General features: G+C 50.6%; 1 protein-coding gene across 1 annotated transcript in view; it reads left to right on the forward strand.

The window, feature by feature from the left end:
* Positions 1-14,222, forward strand: part of GABBR2 (gamma-aminobutyric acid type B receptor subunit 2) — a 96,322-nt gene that overhangs the window by 21,084 nt on the left and 61,016 nt on the right. The window contains exon 6 of the mRNA XM_019649556.1: positions 12,615-12,722. Within this exon, the coding sequence (XP_019505101.1) occupies positions 12,615-12,722 (108 nt within the window). The remainder of the gene's footprint in view (positions 1-12,614; positions 12,723-14,222) is intronic.

Here is a 14,222-nt window from a genome sequence, read left to right on the forward strand (position 1 = left end):
TCTTTTTGTTTTCCGATGGTCTTAGGCGACCCCTGTGAAAGGGTCGTTCGACCCCCAAAGGGGTCGCGACCCACAGGTTGAGAACCGCTGCCCTAAACCATGCTGGAGGTCATCCCATGCCTTGGACTTTTGGGGCTGCATTGGATCCCTATGCTCTGAGACAGCAAGCAGAATGTGTGGAAAGCCCTGGGACCTCACGTTGTACATGACGATGCACCCCTGATTCCTGCAGATGCTTAGATTGGACTGACTGTTACACAGCGTCCTATAATTGTTAACGTTACCAGTGGGACAATATGAAATGTTTCACAATTGACATGGAACCTTTCGAACAATGCTTACTATGTTCAAAAGGTTCCATCTGAGAAGTGGTTGGTCGTGTCCCTGATATACCAGGGGTGTGGTGAGGTCACCAGGGTGCTCAAGCATTCATCCTCTCTGGATGGACCTGGAGGGCAGTCAAACCCCAAGTGCCCCGGGCTCACTCAGTTCAAGCTTCCTTCTCAGTTTTTTTATTCCAAACCCAGCACTGCCCCCTCTACTTTATTCTGCCCTTCTAGGGGTTAAGAAAGCGAACTTAGGAGGCACAGGGGTTAAGAAAGCGAACACAGGGTCCCCCCTCTGGCTGGCATCAGGGTACCTGGGGTCAGTTTCCAAAGAAGCTGAGCTGCTCAGAAGTCCTGTGGGTACAGATTAGCAGTTTATTCCCTCAAGAGTGGGACCCTCTAGCACAAGGATGATGACTGCAGCATGCAGGCCCCTGGTTTCTGCATCTGCATGACTTTTGTGCGCTGGGATGCCTTTTGATTTCATGGGCGCCATATGTGTCTATGGGCAGCTATCCTGGGCACTGGCGAAGGCTGGGCAAGGGAGTGTTCCTGAGGCACCTTGAAGATGCTAAGTAAGGAGAGCAAGGACTCTCTTCTCCCCTCTGTGCTTGGGGAGGTCCTCCCCAAGTTTGAGTAGACCAGGACAACAATGAAAGTACTCTCAGCAGATCGTTTGGCGACTTCTAATTTACCCAGTGCTCTGATCCCTCTGTGCATCCCTGAGAGCTGAGGGGCCCACCTCAGTCTCCCAGCCAAGAAGCAGGGAAACAGAGCTCCACCTTGTCCCTCCTGGGGGTCCCTGTGCCCAGCTCCTCGTCACTTGCTGCCTTCCGCCTGGGAACATATTTATTGGCCCAAGTTTAGCATTTGGTGCAGAGAGACTTGAGGCCTGACCCTTGGAGAGTCTCTCCCTCCAGAAAGAAAGCTCCTGACACCCAGCCTTACTCACACGCCAATTTCTGTTAAAGCACAGGTGCTTTCCGGGATTTGACCTGAATCCCACAAATGCTGGGTGACGCAGGCTAGGGAGCAAAAAAGGGACATCCCCCACACCCGGGTTTTTTCTTTTAATGAAGCCTGACATTCTATTCTGGGATCCGTGCTCATTTGTGCCGGGGGAAGGTTGTCCTGGGAAGCCTGGCAAGGCGGTATGAATAAATCATAAAGTGCTTTACAAATCAGCATTAGCTGCACACACGAGGGCTCTCAGAAGATGTTAGGGCCTGGTTCTCACCACCCCTGAGGATTCATTTATTTGCAGCCAGGGCTGTTTCAGAGGCTCTGCAGAGGGGAGCGCACATTCATAACTGTGAGGAAAAGACCCCGATTAACGACTCTGGATTGAATTGGGTCAGTACAAATTGTGCATGGGTCATTTCCTTAATAATTCCCAATATTGCCCAGGAAGGGGAACTGAAAGCTCGTGAGTTTAGAGCCCAAATGTCAGTCCCCAATGGGTGCAATTTGGGTTGTGCTCCACCGGCCAATCCAGGGTGTTGGCTCCTTTGTCTCATTTGGTGCCGTGGACTCTGTCCTCTCCGGGCCTAGAAGGCTGCCCCCAGGAAACTCACCAAGGGGGAGAAGGAGGCAGAAGCAGGGTCATCAGTGTAGCGAGCACAGATCACACTCAAACAACAGCCTGGGTTCACTCCCACCTCCTCCACACACTGGATCCTGACAGTGGCAAGTGACTTAACCTCTCTGAGCCTCGGTGTTGTCATCTGTAAAGTGAGCATAATGAACGCAGGACTGACGTGTGGGTTAACAGCAATGATTCAGACAACCTGCCTAGAACACAGGGAGAGTGTGAAAGGGGAAGGGAGGCGTAGGCATCACAGTTTGTCATCTTTCTCCCCATCCCAGTGTAATTTCCTGGTGACCCCCTCTGTTCTGTAGGAAATCTTATAGGGTAAGGGACAAGGTAGACCATGAAGCCGGCTACAGATGTGGAGCAGTGTAAGTCACAATTCAATTCAGTCTGTTCTGCTGCCATATGAATGCCACCTTTTTTTTTTTTTTTAGTTTAGTTTAGTTTTCAGTATAGAAACTAAGCACAAAGATAAGCCATGAACATCACCTCAGGAAGAAATCTATGACAACCATGAGTTGATGCCTCTCTAGGGACTATGCCCCTGCTCAAAAGGGCCATTATAACTTGGACAGTGGGGCGGGTGATGTGTGAGTGTGCACACACACACACACACACACACACACACACACACACACAGCTGCTGTTGGCGAAGCAGTTACACTTAGTTCCCATCCCCGCTCCTTCTGACCCTTTCTGGAATCTTCCCAGCCTGTTTCAGCAAGTCTTGCAAACAGCTCCAGCTACACCATGCTGTCTCCCTGGACACTGTGTGGGTAGTGGAATCACCATAGCAACATGGCCCCTGTGGGCACAGAGCTGCCTATGAGGACAGTGCTGGGTGTGGGCCAGAGCCCCGGTGCCAGGGGGCTGGGAGGGCCCTCTCGCAGCTTACATACTGACCTGGCTCAGGAATCCCAGCCCCTGGCAGCCCAGACAGGGAGCACGATGTGTGGGGAAAAGGAAAGCATCCGTCTTCCTTGTAGAATCGTAGGTAGAAACCCCAGCATGAGCATGGAGGGGTAGGAGGGGTTCTGCAGTGAGAATGAGAAGGCCCAGGTGGGTCATGGATCTGGGCGAGTGCCAGTCTCAACAGCTTTGGGGGCTCTCAGAGCATTCGTGGCAGCGGTGCCATGTTAACGCCCCAAGCCTGTGCCCTCATGAAATTCAGTACTCACCGCTGTCATGTACCAAGGCCGGCTTGCTGCCACATGCAGCCTTTCCTTCAAATCCCCACCACCACCTGACAAGGCCAGGTTCAATGTCCCCACTTTACAGTAGAGAAAACTGGAACTCTATCATCCATGTCCAGCTGGCAGGACTGAAGTTTGGAACTAGCTTTGTGGGACTACAGAGATGTCTGAGACATTTCATTCATCTTCTTTTTTAAAGAAATATTTTGATTTGTTTTTTAGATGATTTATACCAGGAGAAATAGATCACCTAAATTCTTAGGGATGTGGTCACATATATCCCAACCAATATTTTTGTCTACTCAAATTTTTTTTAATTGAGATATAATTCGTATCACAAAAGTCACTCTTTTAAGGGATACAGTTCAGGGTTTTTAGTATATTTATTGATTCATTTTTGATGCATCTCAAAAGTACCGTATTTTGCTGTGTATTATGCGCTCCTGTGTATAAAGCACACCCACATTTTTGGCCCAAACTTTCAGGAAAAAGGTCTTTCATTTTAATTTTTTAATTCAAATTTTTTTTAATTGGGGAATTAGGGGAGGGTAACAGTGTTGGGGAATTGGGGAGGAGGACCAGCCAAGTTGTTGTTCTTCAGTCTTACTTGTGGAGGGTGCCAGTCACCATCTGTCTGCCCATCGGCAGCTCGTGGCCTTTGAGTTCAAGGTGCTGTGTTCAATCTTGGTTGCAGGTGGGCATAGCCACCATCCCATGTGGAAGGCGAACCAGCAGCCTTGTTGTTAAGAGTGCACGCTCTATCCACTGAGCCATCCGGGCAGCTCAGCTCAAGGTGCCGAGTTCAGTCTTAGTTGCGGGCAGGCATAGCCCACCATCAAACAGGCAGTCTTGTTGTTAGGAGCACATGCTCTCACCAGCTGAGCCATCCTGCCACCTGTTGGCAGCTCAGCAGCAGCTAAGCTTGGGCGCAGTGTCACTGGCCCATGTGGGAATCAAACCAGCGGCCCTGTTGCTCAGAGCTCGCACTCTTAAGCTAACTCTTAACCAACTGAGCCTCTCGGCCGGCCCCTTAATTCAAATTTTTATTTGTTTATATTTAGGTACTTGTTTTTTGTATTATAAAGGAATTTTAGTATTTATTTATTATGACACTTTTAACTCATAAGCATAAATAAAAGAATTTAAAACATTTATATAGATACGGAATTAGTACTACCCATGTATAATGCGCATCCTTATTTTTCCCTCACAAGTTTTGGCAAAAAGTGTGCATTATACATGGCAAAATACAGTATATCAAGCACCTCATACATAAGACAATGGTAGTCAGACTGCTTGCGTTCAAATCCCAACTGTACTACTTCCCAGCTATGTGACTGTAAGTTACTTAACATCTGTGAACCTTAGTTTCCTCCTCCGTAAAATGGGGGTAATTACAGGGTTGTGAAGATTAAATGAGAGAGTATATGTAACACATTTAGTGTCTGCTGCATAGTAAGATTTGATAAATGTTAGCCATTATCACTAGGAATGAATGAGTGAGTGAATGATGGCACTAGGTCTGGATAATTGTGTTCACCTCTGGACACTGCTAAGAGAGACACTGATAAAACAAGAGTAAACTCTGCAAGGGGAAGAGGACAGCTGGGGTTGGTGCTGGTGGACTGGGTGTAGCTTTACCTGTGGCAACTTCTGGCCTTACGTGGCCTTCCTCTGCTAGAACCAGTCAGGAACAGACTCTGGGCTGCCTAAGTCACAGCCAGTCTGCTGTGCTTCTGCTGCCTTGAGTGCTGAACGGGGCCTCAGGACAGGCTGCAAAGGAGGTAAGAATGACCAAAGCGGGACCTCTGAGGATACCTGCTCAGCCATGAGTCCCCACTCACTGGAATCTGACATAAGAACCAGGAGAAGCCAATTCAGCCCAGGGCTGTTCTGATGGCAGCTGAGCACTGCTCAGACTTAGATCTCCCAGCTGCCTCTGCTGCCTGAAAATCCTGACTCCTTTACTTATTTTTTTACTTTTTATTAAAAGTAATGTGTATTATATACTCATATCATAAGTGTATAGCTCTATGAATTTTCATAAACTGAACTCACCTGTGAATCCAACATCCAGATAAAGAAACTAACCATTTACTAGTATCCCAGAAATCCTTCCTACCCCTTCCAGTTACTTGTCCACACCTTCCTCAGTGTGCACATGGGGATCGTAGTGAGTGCAGATTCTTGCTCTGTAGCTCTGGAGATGGGCCTGAGATACCACATTTCTGATAAGCTCCCAGATGATCATGAGGCTGCAGCCACAGACCAAGAGTAGCAAGGTTTGATTAGAACCCATGCTTTTATTCTTGTGCTTGTCTCTTGGAGGCTGATCATGCAAGAGAAATGGAAGCACCAAAACCTTGTTCCATGAGGATCATCTGGGGGAGCAAAGGGCTCCTGGGACCGCCACCCTGGAATCTCAGCAAGCAGGGTAGTTCCCTCACAGGAGGCGGGGTTGGATTCTTGGTCCTGATGCATGCTCTCAGCCCTCCACCCTTCTCACAAGAGGTGTATGAATGGGCTCAGGTGGACAGCTGCTGAGAAGGGATGGGGCAGTGGGGCCCCAGGCATTGGATTAGGAAGCATGACACCCTCTTCCAGCCCTCCCAGAGATGCTAGGATTTTCTAACTCTAACTCAAAAGGTAAAGGCTCCCTAGGAACACCCAACTGGCCTCCCAGCCTCCCAGTAAACTCAAGTCTAATAGGAATTAGTGATGTTTTCTGTTAAAAGGCTATAAATGTCTGTAATTTTTTTTTTTGCTTAGGGATTACTTTTTGAGGCAGTTGAGACATAATCTGATATAATCACGTGGTTTAGGGGCTATTTCAGCATGTAATTTCATGCTTTTGTGGCTTGCCATGGAAAACGCTCTGTAATTTCAGAAGGTGGCCAGAAGGCTAGGCCAGGGGACACCCATGCAGTTTGATGATGGCCGGCAGGTTCAGACCAACTGAGGGAGGTACCCACAGGGACTGGTGCTGACAGGGCCTATTTGGGCCAACTGGAGTCCTGAACAGGCTGCACCCCCACCCCCATCCCTGGCCATCAAGGGTCTTCAGTTGTGAAAGGCTTCCTGGGCCCTCTGGCTTCCAGAGAAAGGGGCTGAGAAGGGTACCAGGGGCCCCCAGACTCTCCAGCCAATGGGTAGATGATATCCTCCCATCCCGCACACCTTCAGGTGGGCCACTCCAAGCCCCAGACCTTGTCTTATAATTCATTAATTTGTATGATAACATTTCCCATGCACTTGCTATGTGCCAGGGCCTGCTAGCACAGAGCTAGACCGCATAAATCGCTGCCCTCAGGGGGCTGTCTAGATGGGGAGATGTAGGTAAACAAATAACTCCCATCAGCATGTTATATGCCCTGGTGGAGACAGGCTTAGGGGAGAGAGTGAGGCCAAAGCAAAGGGACAAATCAGGGAAGACTTAAAATAGGGGACCCCTCAGAATGAGCTGCAGTTATTTCTGGAAATCCTAAAAGATGTTTCTTACTTGCCCCAAAATCACACAGCAGCTGTGGTCACTGTGATGCACCCACCCTCTCCTTCCTCTCTTTTCCCGACACCCATTGGTCCACATCTTCAGTCCACAGAGCTGCCTGGAAGCACACATCAGCCCCCCCAGCACACCCCCACACCCCCTGCTGCCATTGCCCGTGTTGAGAATGTCACACTTCCAGAAAACTCCCAACCTCCGGTGGCCTCGGCACCGTGGAAGGGGAAGAAGGGCCTTTGTCTCTCACTCTGCCTTGCTCTGTTGCCTGAGCCGAGACCACTGAGTGCAGTTGTGCGTTTTGTGCACTGCACAAGGGTGTTGGCATCAGGGGTGGTGGGAGCTAAAGTTCAGCCTGTGATCTGATGAGTTCTTTGGCTGGGAGGGCCTTAAGGAGGAGGATCTTTCAGAAGGGGTGCCAAGGGAGTGCCTCTTGAAATTCCTCCTCCCAAAAGGGGGGGCCTTTCTCTGAGTGGCCCCAAGGCTCCTAAGCTGCCCCATTGGCCCTGAATGGGATCCCAGAGTATCCTTGTTTGAATCTCCCAATGCCCCCCTGAGTTGTTCCCCCTAGAAAGGTTTTGCTGTACTCTAAACCATTTTTTGTGTGGATCTTACTTAAAGTACCCTGGACAAGACAGGATCTCTAGAGCTATTTATAGAGTGTACTCTTCAGAGGTGCATTGCCTTGGGGCACCCACCAAATCTATCCGCCATCCCTTGTCCCAGGAAGGCAAGGCAGGCCCTGGAGACCCCAGGCTGAAATCAGGTCTTTCAGCTCCATGGTACATGCCTTTTCCCCCACCTCATACATAATGGAGGTCTGGGGCTTGCTTTTGGGCCATCCGGGCTTCCCTTCTCTGCTTTCTCACTATTGATTGCCTTGTGTGAGTGGTCAGAATGAAATAAAAGGCCCTTTCAGAACCTTGGACAGCGAGAAAGCAGCTCACCGCCAGCAACCAGCCAGCTAGCTCTCAGGGTTTCATCCTCTGCTTGTCTGACTTCCCTGCCTCTGTGGTGACAGGAGGCCCAAAGCATGGCAGCTCCAGTCATCTGTTAGAACAGACCTACCAGAGAGGCTGTGTGTCCATTTTCCTGCTGATCCCCAAAAGAACAATGAAAGCCCTTCTCTCTGCCAGGCAGCCCTTCGCAAAATCAATTGAACAAGCAGCTGAGCAGAATTGTTCTGGGCATAGATTTTTCTTTCCATTTGGAGACTTGCTCTAATTGTTTTTTTTTCCTTTTTCGTAGTTGAGACTGAGGTGGGCATTGCCTGCATCAAGTTCTTCTCCCTCCCGTGGCTGTATGTTTTCAAGGCAGTGCCCAAAGGGGGCCACATACTTTATGGCTGAGGAGAAAAAAGGAAAGACGTTAACATCAGAAGAGTAAATACGTTTAAGACTTGGGAAAAAAGTGAAGTAGCGGGCCGGCCAAGTGGCTCAGTTGGTTAAGAGCTCGCTCAAGAGTTTGAGCTCTGAGCAACAGCGGTTCAAGTCCAGCCCGAGCTGAGCAGCCGCCTGAGCTGCCAACAGGTGGCAGGATGGCTCAGCTAAAAAAAAAAAAAAAGCGAAGTAGCTGTTGGTCTTGTGTTGATCAGTCAGGCGAGACTTGTATTAAAGGCAACATATTGGAAACAGAATCATTAGAACCCCTTAGAACCTTCTAGTTTATCTGGCATCATAGAGCCACACAGAAGGAAGACACCTGGGACATCATCAAGTAAATCCTTCCTCAGTGCAACAGATACCCCTATGGCACCTGGATAGGCAGTCCCCTGAGCTCTGCTTGAATATGTGGCGTGACAGGGTGCTCACTACCTCACAGGCGGTGTATTTCATTTGGGTGGAAGGAACCACTGGGGCCATGAACGCAGCCTCTTTTGCAAATGGATTCTCCAGCTCCCTCTGTGGTCTTCCTGCTTTATGCTTGCTCACCTCGACTTGCACATTTCTGGTGACAAAGAGCTCATTACCTCTTTAGCTGGGCCACCCAGCCTGATATCCGTCAGTGCTGGCTTCAGAGATTTAAAGGTGGGCAAACAGGCCCTGCCTCCCAGTAGCACCATCTCATGGGAGAGGCAGACAGATGATCAGGTACATGTCATCTCAGCGTGACCAGCAGCGGACACGTGCGTGATGGCAGAAGTTGTAAGAAGGATGCAGCAATAACCTCCCTACAAGGTCTGGGAGGGCTTCTCAGAGGAGGTGCCCATGAGTTTGGGTTTTGGAGGACAAATGAGAATTGGGGAAGGAGACAAAAAAAGGAATGTCATTCTAGGTGAAAAAAAATAGCTGGTGCCAGGTCCGCAGCATGAGCAGTGTGGTGTGTGGGGAACGTTTGAGGGTGGAATTGCTTGGGTGTGAAGCGCCGTGTGGGAGTAGCAGGAGGGGTGTGGATTGGTGGGGATCGCACCCTGCTAAGAATCTGAAGTTTAACCTGAGGACTCGGTGAGGCAGCAAAGGGTTTAAACCCGGGGAAACTTGCTTAGATTTGCATTGGAGAATAGTCTATTTCACGGTGTTGGATGGATGAGCAGGAGGTGAGGGCAGAGGCAGGGTAACCAGCTGGCTGGGAGGCTCCCACGGTGGTCCAGGGAGTGGTGATAAGGAACACATGAACAAATATCAGACACTGATTAAGAACCTCAGCGCTTTACACACTTTCTTTCTTCCAACCTCTCAACCACTCAGTGAAGTCAGAGACATTGTTATCCCCACTTCACAGATGAGAAAATTGAGGCTCAGAGAGGTTATAGGACCTGCCCAGGTTCACATAGATAGTAAATGACCAAGCCAGGACTTGAACCCATATTAGACTCCAGAGCCGTGCTCATCGTGACTAATGCGGATGGTGCCATGGGAACAGAGAGGAGGGGTACTAACAGGAGGCATGGGCATCAGATGGCCGCCAGGCATAGCCCCAGCATAGGACAGAGCCTACCTGGTGGTTCCCATGAAGAGACTCTAGTAAAGGGACTACATACAGAGGGGGTAGAGGCATGTCTTTCTGAGCCCAGAGAGGGCTGAAGCCATGAGGAGCCAGCTACAGCCAGAGACACAGCACAGAAGCAGTGGCAGTGGGGAGCACATGCCCCGTCTTCTCTCTCCGTGCACCCTCCAGCCTCCCGATGAGGCCTTCCAGATCCAGCCAGCGGGCAAGGGGGCCCAGGTGGTGCTGGCATGGGGCCCCACCTCTCAGAGCGTAGGGAGGGGCGGGAGGAGGAGGGGAGACAAGGAGAGGGCCTCGGGGATTGAACAGAAGAGCGAGACTGGGGTAGGATTCCTGGGGAACTTCCAGGTCCCTGACTGGGATGACAGGTGGAAAATGGCACCCTTACCTGACACGGGAAGAACTCTTGTTGCTCAAGGGAAGGGCTGATGGGCTCAGCTTGGGCTGTGGAGTGTGAAGGTTTTGTGGGACACCTAAGTGTCACCTAAGTCTCCAGTGACAGTGGCATATGCAGGTCTGGAGCTCAGGAGAGAGATAGAAACTGGGAAAGAGATAAGGGAATTGTCAGGACAAAAAAAGTAGTTGAAGCCTGAAAGTGGGGGCGATAACCCAGGGAGAGCCCTTAAATGGGCAAGTCTGAACCCTAAGGTCCATTTCCATCTTAAAGAGATGGTGGAGGAGTGGAGAGAGAAATCACACATCCCTTTGGCAGAGGCCAAGCCCAGCGCTGACCCTGAACAGAGCCATTCTGGGTGGGTGGCTCTGTGGGGGGCCCCACTGTTCTGCTTTCAGGGTCTGTCCTCTGGTGGTGTTTCATCCTTGTCTGAAGAGCAATCTCCAAATGGGGTGTGAACCCACTGGGATCATCTTGTACAGGAACATATTACAGCTTTTATTTACTTTTATTTTTTTTATGGAGGAAAATCATGAAAGAAATTAAGCTGTAGTAATATTTAATACTTGGACTGACCCCGGGACCCTGGCTCATGAGAACGTCTGGTGGCCTTTAGGCAGGAACGCTTGCAGGGACAGAGTCCTTGGTCAGTCCATTACACCAGAGAGTGATGGAGCGTTGTGTCGAGGGTCCCCATGACAGTCCCCTCCTCAGTAATTCACCAGGAGGACTCAGCATGTAGCTGCACTCACAGCAATGATTTATTACCGTGAAAAAGCAAAATCAGCAAAGGGAACAGACTCAGGGGGCAAAGACAGCAGAAACCAGGTGCACGCTTCCAAGAGCCTCTCCCAGCAGAGTCACACAGACTAGCTGAATTTCCCAGCAATGAATTGTGACAACATGTGTAATACATTGTCTACCAGGGAAGCTCACGAGGCACTCAGTGCCCAGAGATTTTATTGGGGGCCGGTTACCGAGGCACCCTCTGCCTACTATGTACCCAAATCCCAGACTCTCAGGAGGAAAGCAGCGGCACAGCATAAAAACCACGTTTACATGAACAGCTTGGGCACAGAGAGTCACTCTTATCATTGAGGGAATGGTGGAGTCCCAAGTTGCTAGAAAGGCAGAGTGAGGGGGCTCCACCAAGGGACTCGGCTGGAGCACTTTTGGGAACTTCCTGCATGTGCTGACGGCTACCCTAGGCTGGGCAGCCCTGCTGTGTCCGATTCCTCTGGACATTGAGGGCCTGACCTATCTGCCCCAGACTGGCTGTCTCTTGCTCCTATCACATCCACCTTCCTGCTGTGTTCAACTGAGGCAGGTGGGAACTTCTCATAGGGAACTTAGCTAAACAGAGCTGAGGGAGAGCTGAGGAAAAACGGAAAAACCAAAGCCTAGAACTAGAGCTGTAGAGCACACAGCTTTTTTGTCCCAATGAGCAGGAGGCCCCAGAGCTTGGTGGCACATAGCCCAGGGCTGGGCCATGAAGTGGGCCCCAGCTTGGAGCTAGGCGAGTCTCCTGGCTGTTAGAAGGTGTCCAGTCCAGCTGGTAAGGGTGAAGTCTGGAGAGGCAGGGGTCTGGCCGTGATGGCAGTACAGGAAGAGAATGGGCATCCAGGCGGCTCCTGAGACCTAACAGATGGTGAGCGGCCCTTCCCAGCCTACAGGGATCCAGGCTGTTGGATCCTATCAGGGCTGGCAGTTCCCATCAGGCACTAGCCCAGGGCTGGGTATCAGGGTACATCTTTGTCCTGGGGAATAGGCGAGAGCCAGACCGAGCCTTAGGCCTAAGCAGGGACTCACGGTCCATTGTGGGCTCAGTGTCCAGGCTGGCCAGACTCCTGAGGCCACACAGTACAGTAGGAGCCGAATAGCCTGACCATGGTGGGAGGGGCTGGGCAGCAGGACCCAGGCAGCATTGCACCTCTCTCCTGGGGAGTAGGAAGGTCAGAGCCCTTTTTCTCCAGCCTTCGTCCCTAATTGAGCAGCCCCTTGTGATGGTCTGGAGCTGGCCTGGATGCCACTGCCAACTGGGTGTCCCCAAGGCCAGCTCTGGCTGAGTCCTGCCATGCTCTGCCAGAGTGATGAGTTTGCTAAGCATTGAAGGAGGCCCCTAACAGGCTCATTTGTCTGCCCACTCTCAGCCCTGTGGCTCCGTGCCTTCCTCCACCCCCTGCCCACAACCTGGGACTCAGGATTGCCATAGAAGAGGTTCCCAGGGCCAGCTGGTCTCCTGTAGACTCAGGTGAGGAGACAGAGAAGTCAGCGATGATGGTCACTCTGCAGGTCTGTCTTTCACATGGAAGGCACTCAAGGAAGGAATGGAGGAGGGAAGGCCCGTGGGCTAGTATGTCATCCATTAGTGATTCCTCAATGGTCCTGGGACTCTGTGCCTCTCGCTGTGATTGGCTCCCTTGCGGCTGTGGGCCCATTGAAGGCAGGGTTTGAATTTCAGACACCCCTGCACCCAGGGCCCTGGGCCTGGCAAGTGGCAGATAGAACTAAATGTCTATCAACTTGAAATGTGATTGTAGAACTATTGATGCCAGTAAAACTCTGATTTGTAGAGCACCTGACCCTGTCGTCGAGAGTTGCCTTGTTGGAACGTTGTTGGTCCACCTAAGAGATGTTAATGCCTCTGTTTTCTCGTGGCGTGCAGGTCAGGACCTGGATTCTCACCGTGGGCTACACAACGGCCTTTGGGGCAATGTTTGCAAAGACATGGAGGGTCCACGCCATCTTCAAAAATGTGAAAATGAAGAAGAAGGTAATCACTCCTTCTGTTTGAGGGTGTCTGCAGTGTTCACTTATCATTTATTTAGCAAATACTTATTAGGCACCTACTCTGTACCAGGCACGGGGTTATTTGCTGGGGATTCAAGATAAACACAATCCCTGCTCTCCCCCATCCCACCCCGTCTATACCTGCAGTCACCTGGGGAAATCAGTGAACAGAGCGTTTCTAACGCAGTGAGCAGGGCTTGTTGGGGACATGGGTACTAGGATACAAGCCCTCAGGGAAGCCTTCCTACCGAAAGTGTCACCTATGCTGAGACCTGGAGGCTGAGTAGGGGTTAGCCAGGCAGAGGCTGGGGAGTTTTTGAGTCCTGTAGAGGGAACCGTGTGCACAGAGGCCTGGGGAGGGGAGGGGTGTATTCATGTTGCTGAAAGAGGCCCATTGTGGCTGGGGCGTGGGGTTCGTGAGGACGGGGTACCAGAGGAGGCTACAGGGAGAGGCAGGAGCCTGGGAAGGAACCTGAACTTTAACTTTTGGGCAATGGGTGCCCTTGAAAGAAGGGATGGACCTGATTTAATGATTTCACTTTCACAAAGGGCTTTAGAGGACAGGGGTTTTGCCTTCACGGAGGTGGGAGGCATTTGCCACCTGTGTGGCTGGGCGTCACCAGCATGTTGACTAAGCTTGACTCAGGATATGTCAGAGCAAAACTTTCTCCACCACTGTCCTTTGTAACTCTTCCAGTGGTGCTGTTCTTCCCCTGCTCGAGATAAAACTTCAGGCAAATCTCATAACGATGAAGGGCCTCTGGTCAGCAACTAATAAGTGGAATCCATCCTAATATCCCAAAATTCAAACAGCATTCAGAAGCACAGTTTCTCCCCCGCCCTCGCACTTAGGCCTGCCACCTGCCCCGAGAGAGGCGTGCAGGTGGGCTGCTTCTCATTTATCAGCCTGAGTTTTTTCTCCATCATCCTATTCCCAAGGTTCCCAAACACTGCAGAGTTGGAGCTTAGAGTGGTGGAAGGACCAGGGATGACTTTTATGTGCCAGTAGCTAGCATTGGGCTTGTCGGGCCTGGCAGGAGTTAAGCTGGCCCTTTAGACTCTCCTGGGTGTTTTCGTGGGTTTCTCCAAGCCCCCCATTACTGGGAATTTCCAGCAGTGCCCTTGACATGGGTGAAACATCCCCCGTGTTGGCCATATGTGGTGTCCAACTACTGTCCTTCCACCCCCGATATCATGCTTATCTATTACAATTCCATTGACTCCATTCCCACTCTCTACTCCACATCCCATGAGTATGTGTATATATAATTATGGTTGACATACAATATTATTCAACATCAGCTTCAGAAATACAGTGCAGTGGTCAGGCTTCTACACCAACTATGAAGTGGTCTCCCTAACAAGACATGAGTCCATCTGGCCCCTTAAAAAATATTTACAACATTATTGATTATATTCCCCAGACTGTCTTTTCTATCACTGAGGCCATATTGTAGTTACCAATTTGTATTGTCTCGTCCCT

Source organism: Hipposideros armiger, unplaced genomic scaffold (genome assembly GCF_001890085.2).
Source record: "Hipposideros armiger isolate ML-2016 unplaced genomic scaffold, ASM189008v1 scaffold_133, whole genome shotgun sequence".
NCBI lineage: Eukaryota > Metazoa > Chordata > Mammalia > Chiroptera > Hipposideridae > Hipposideros > Hipposideros armiger.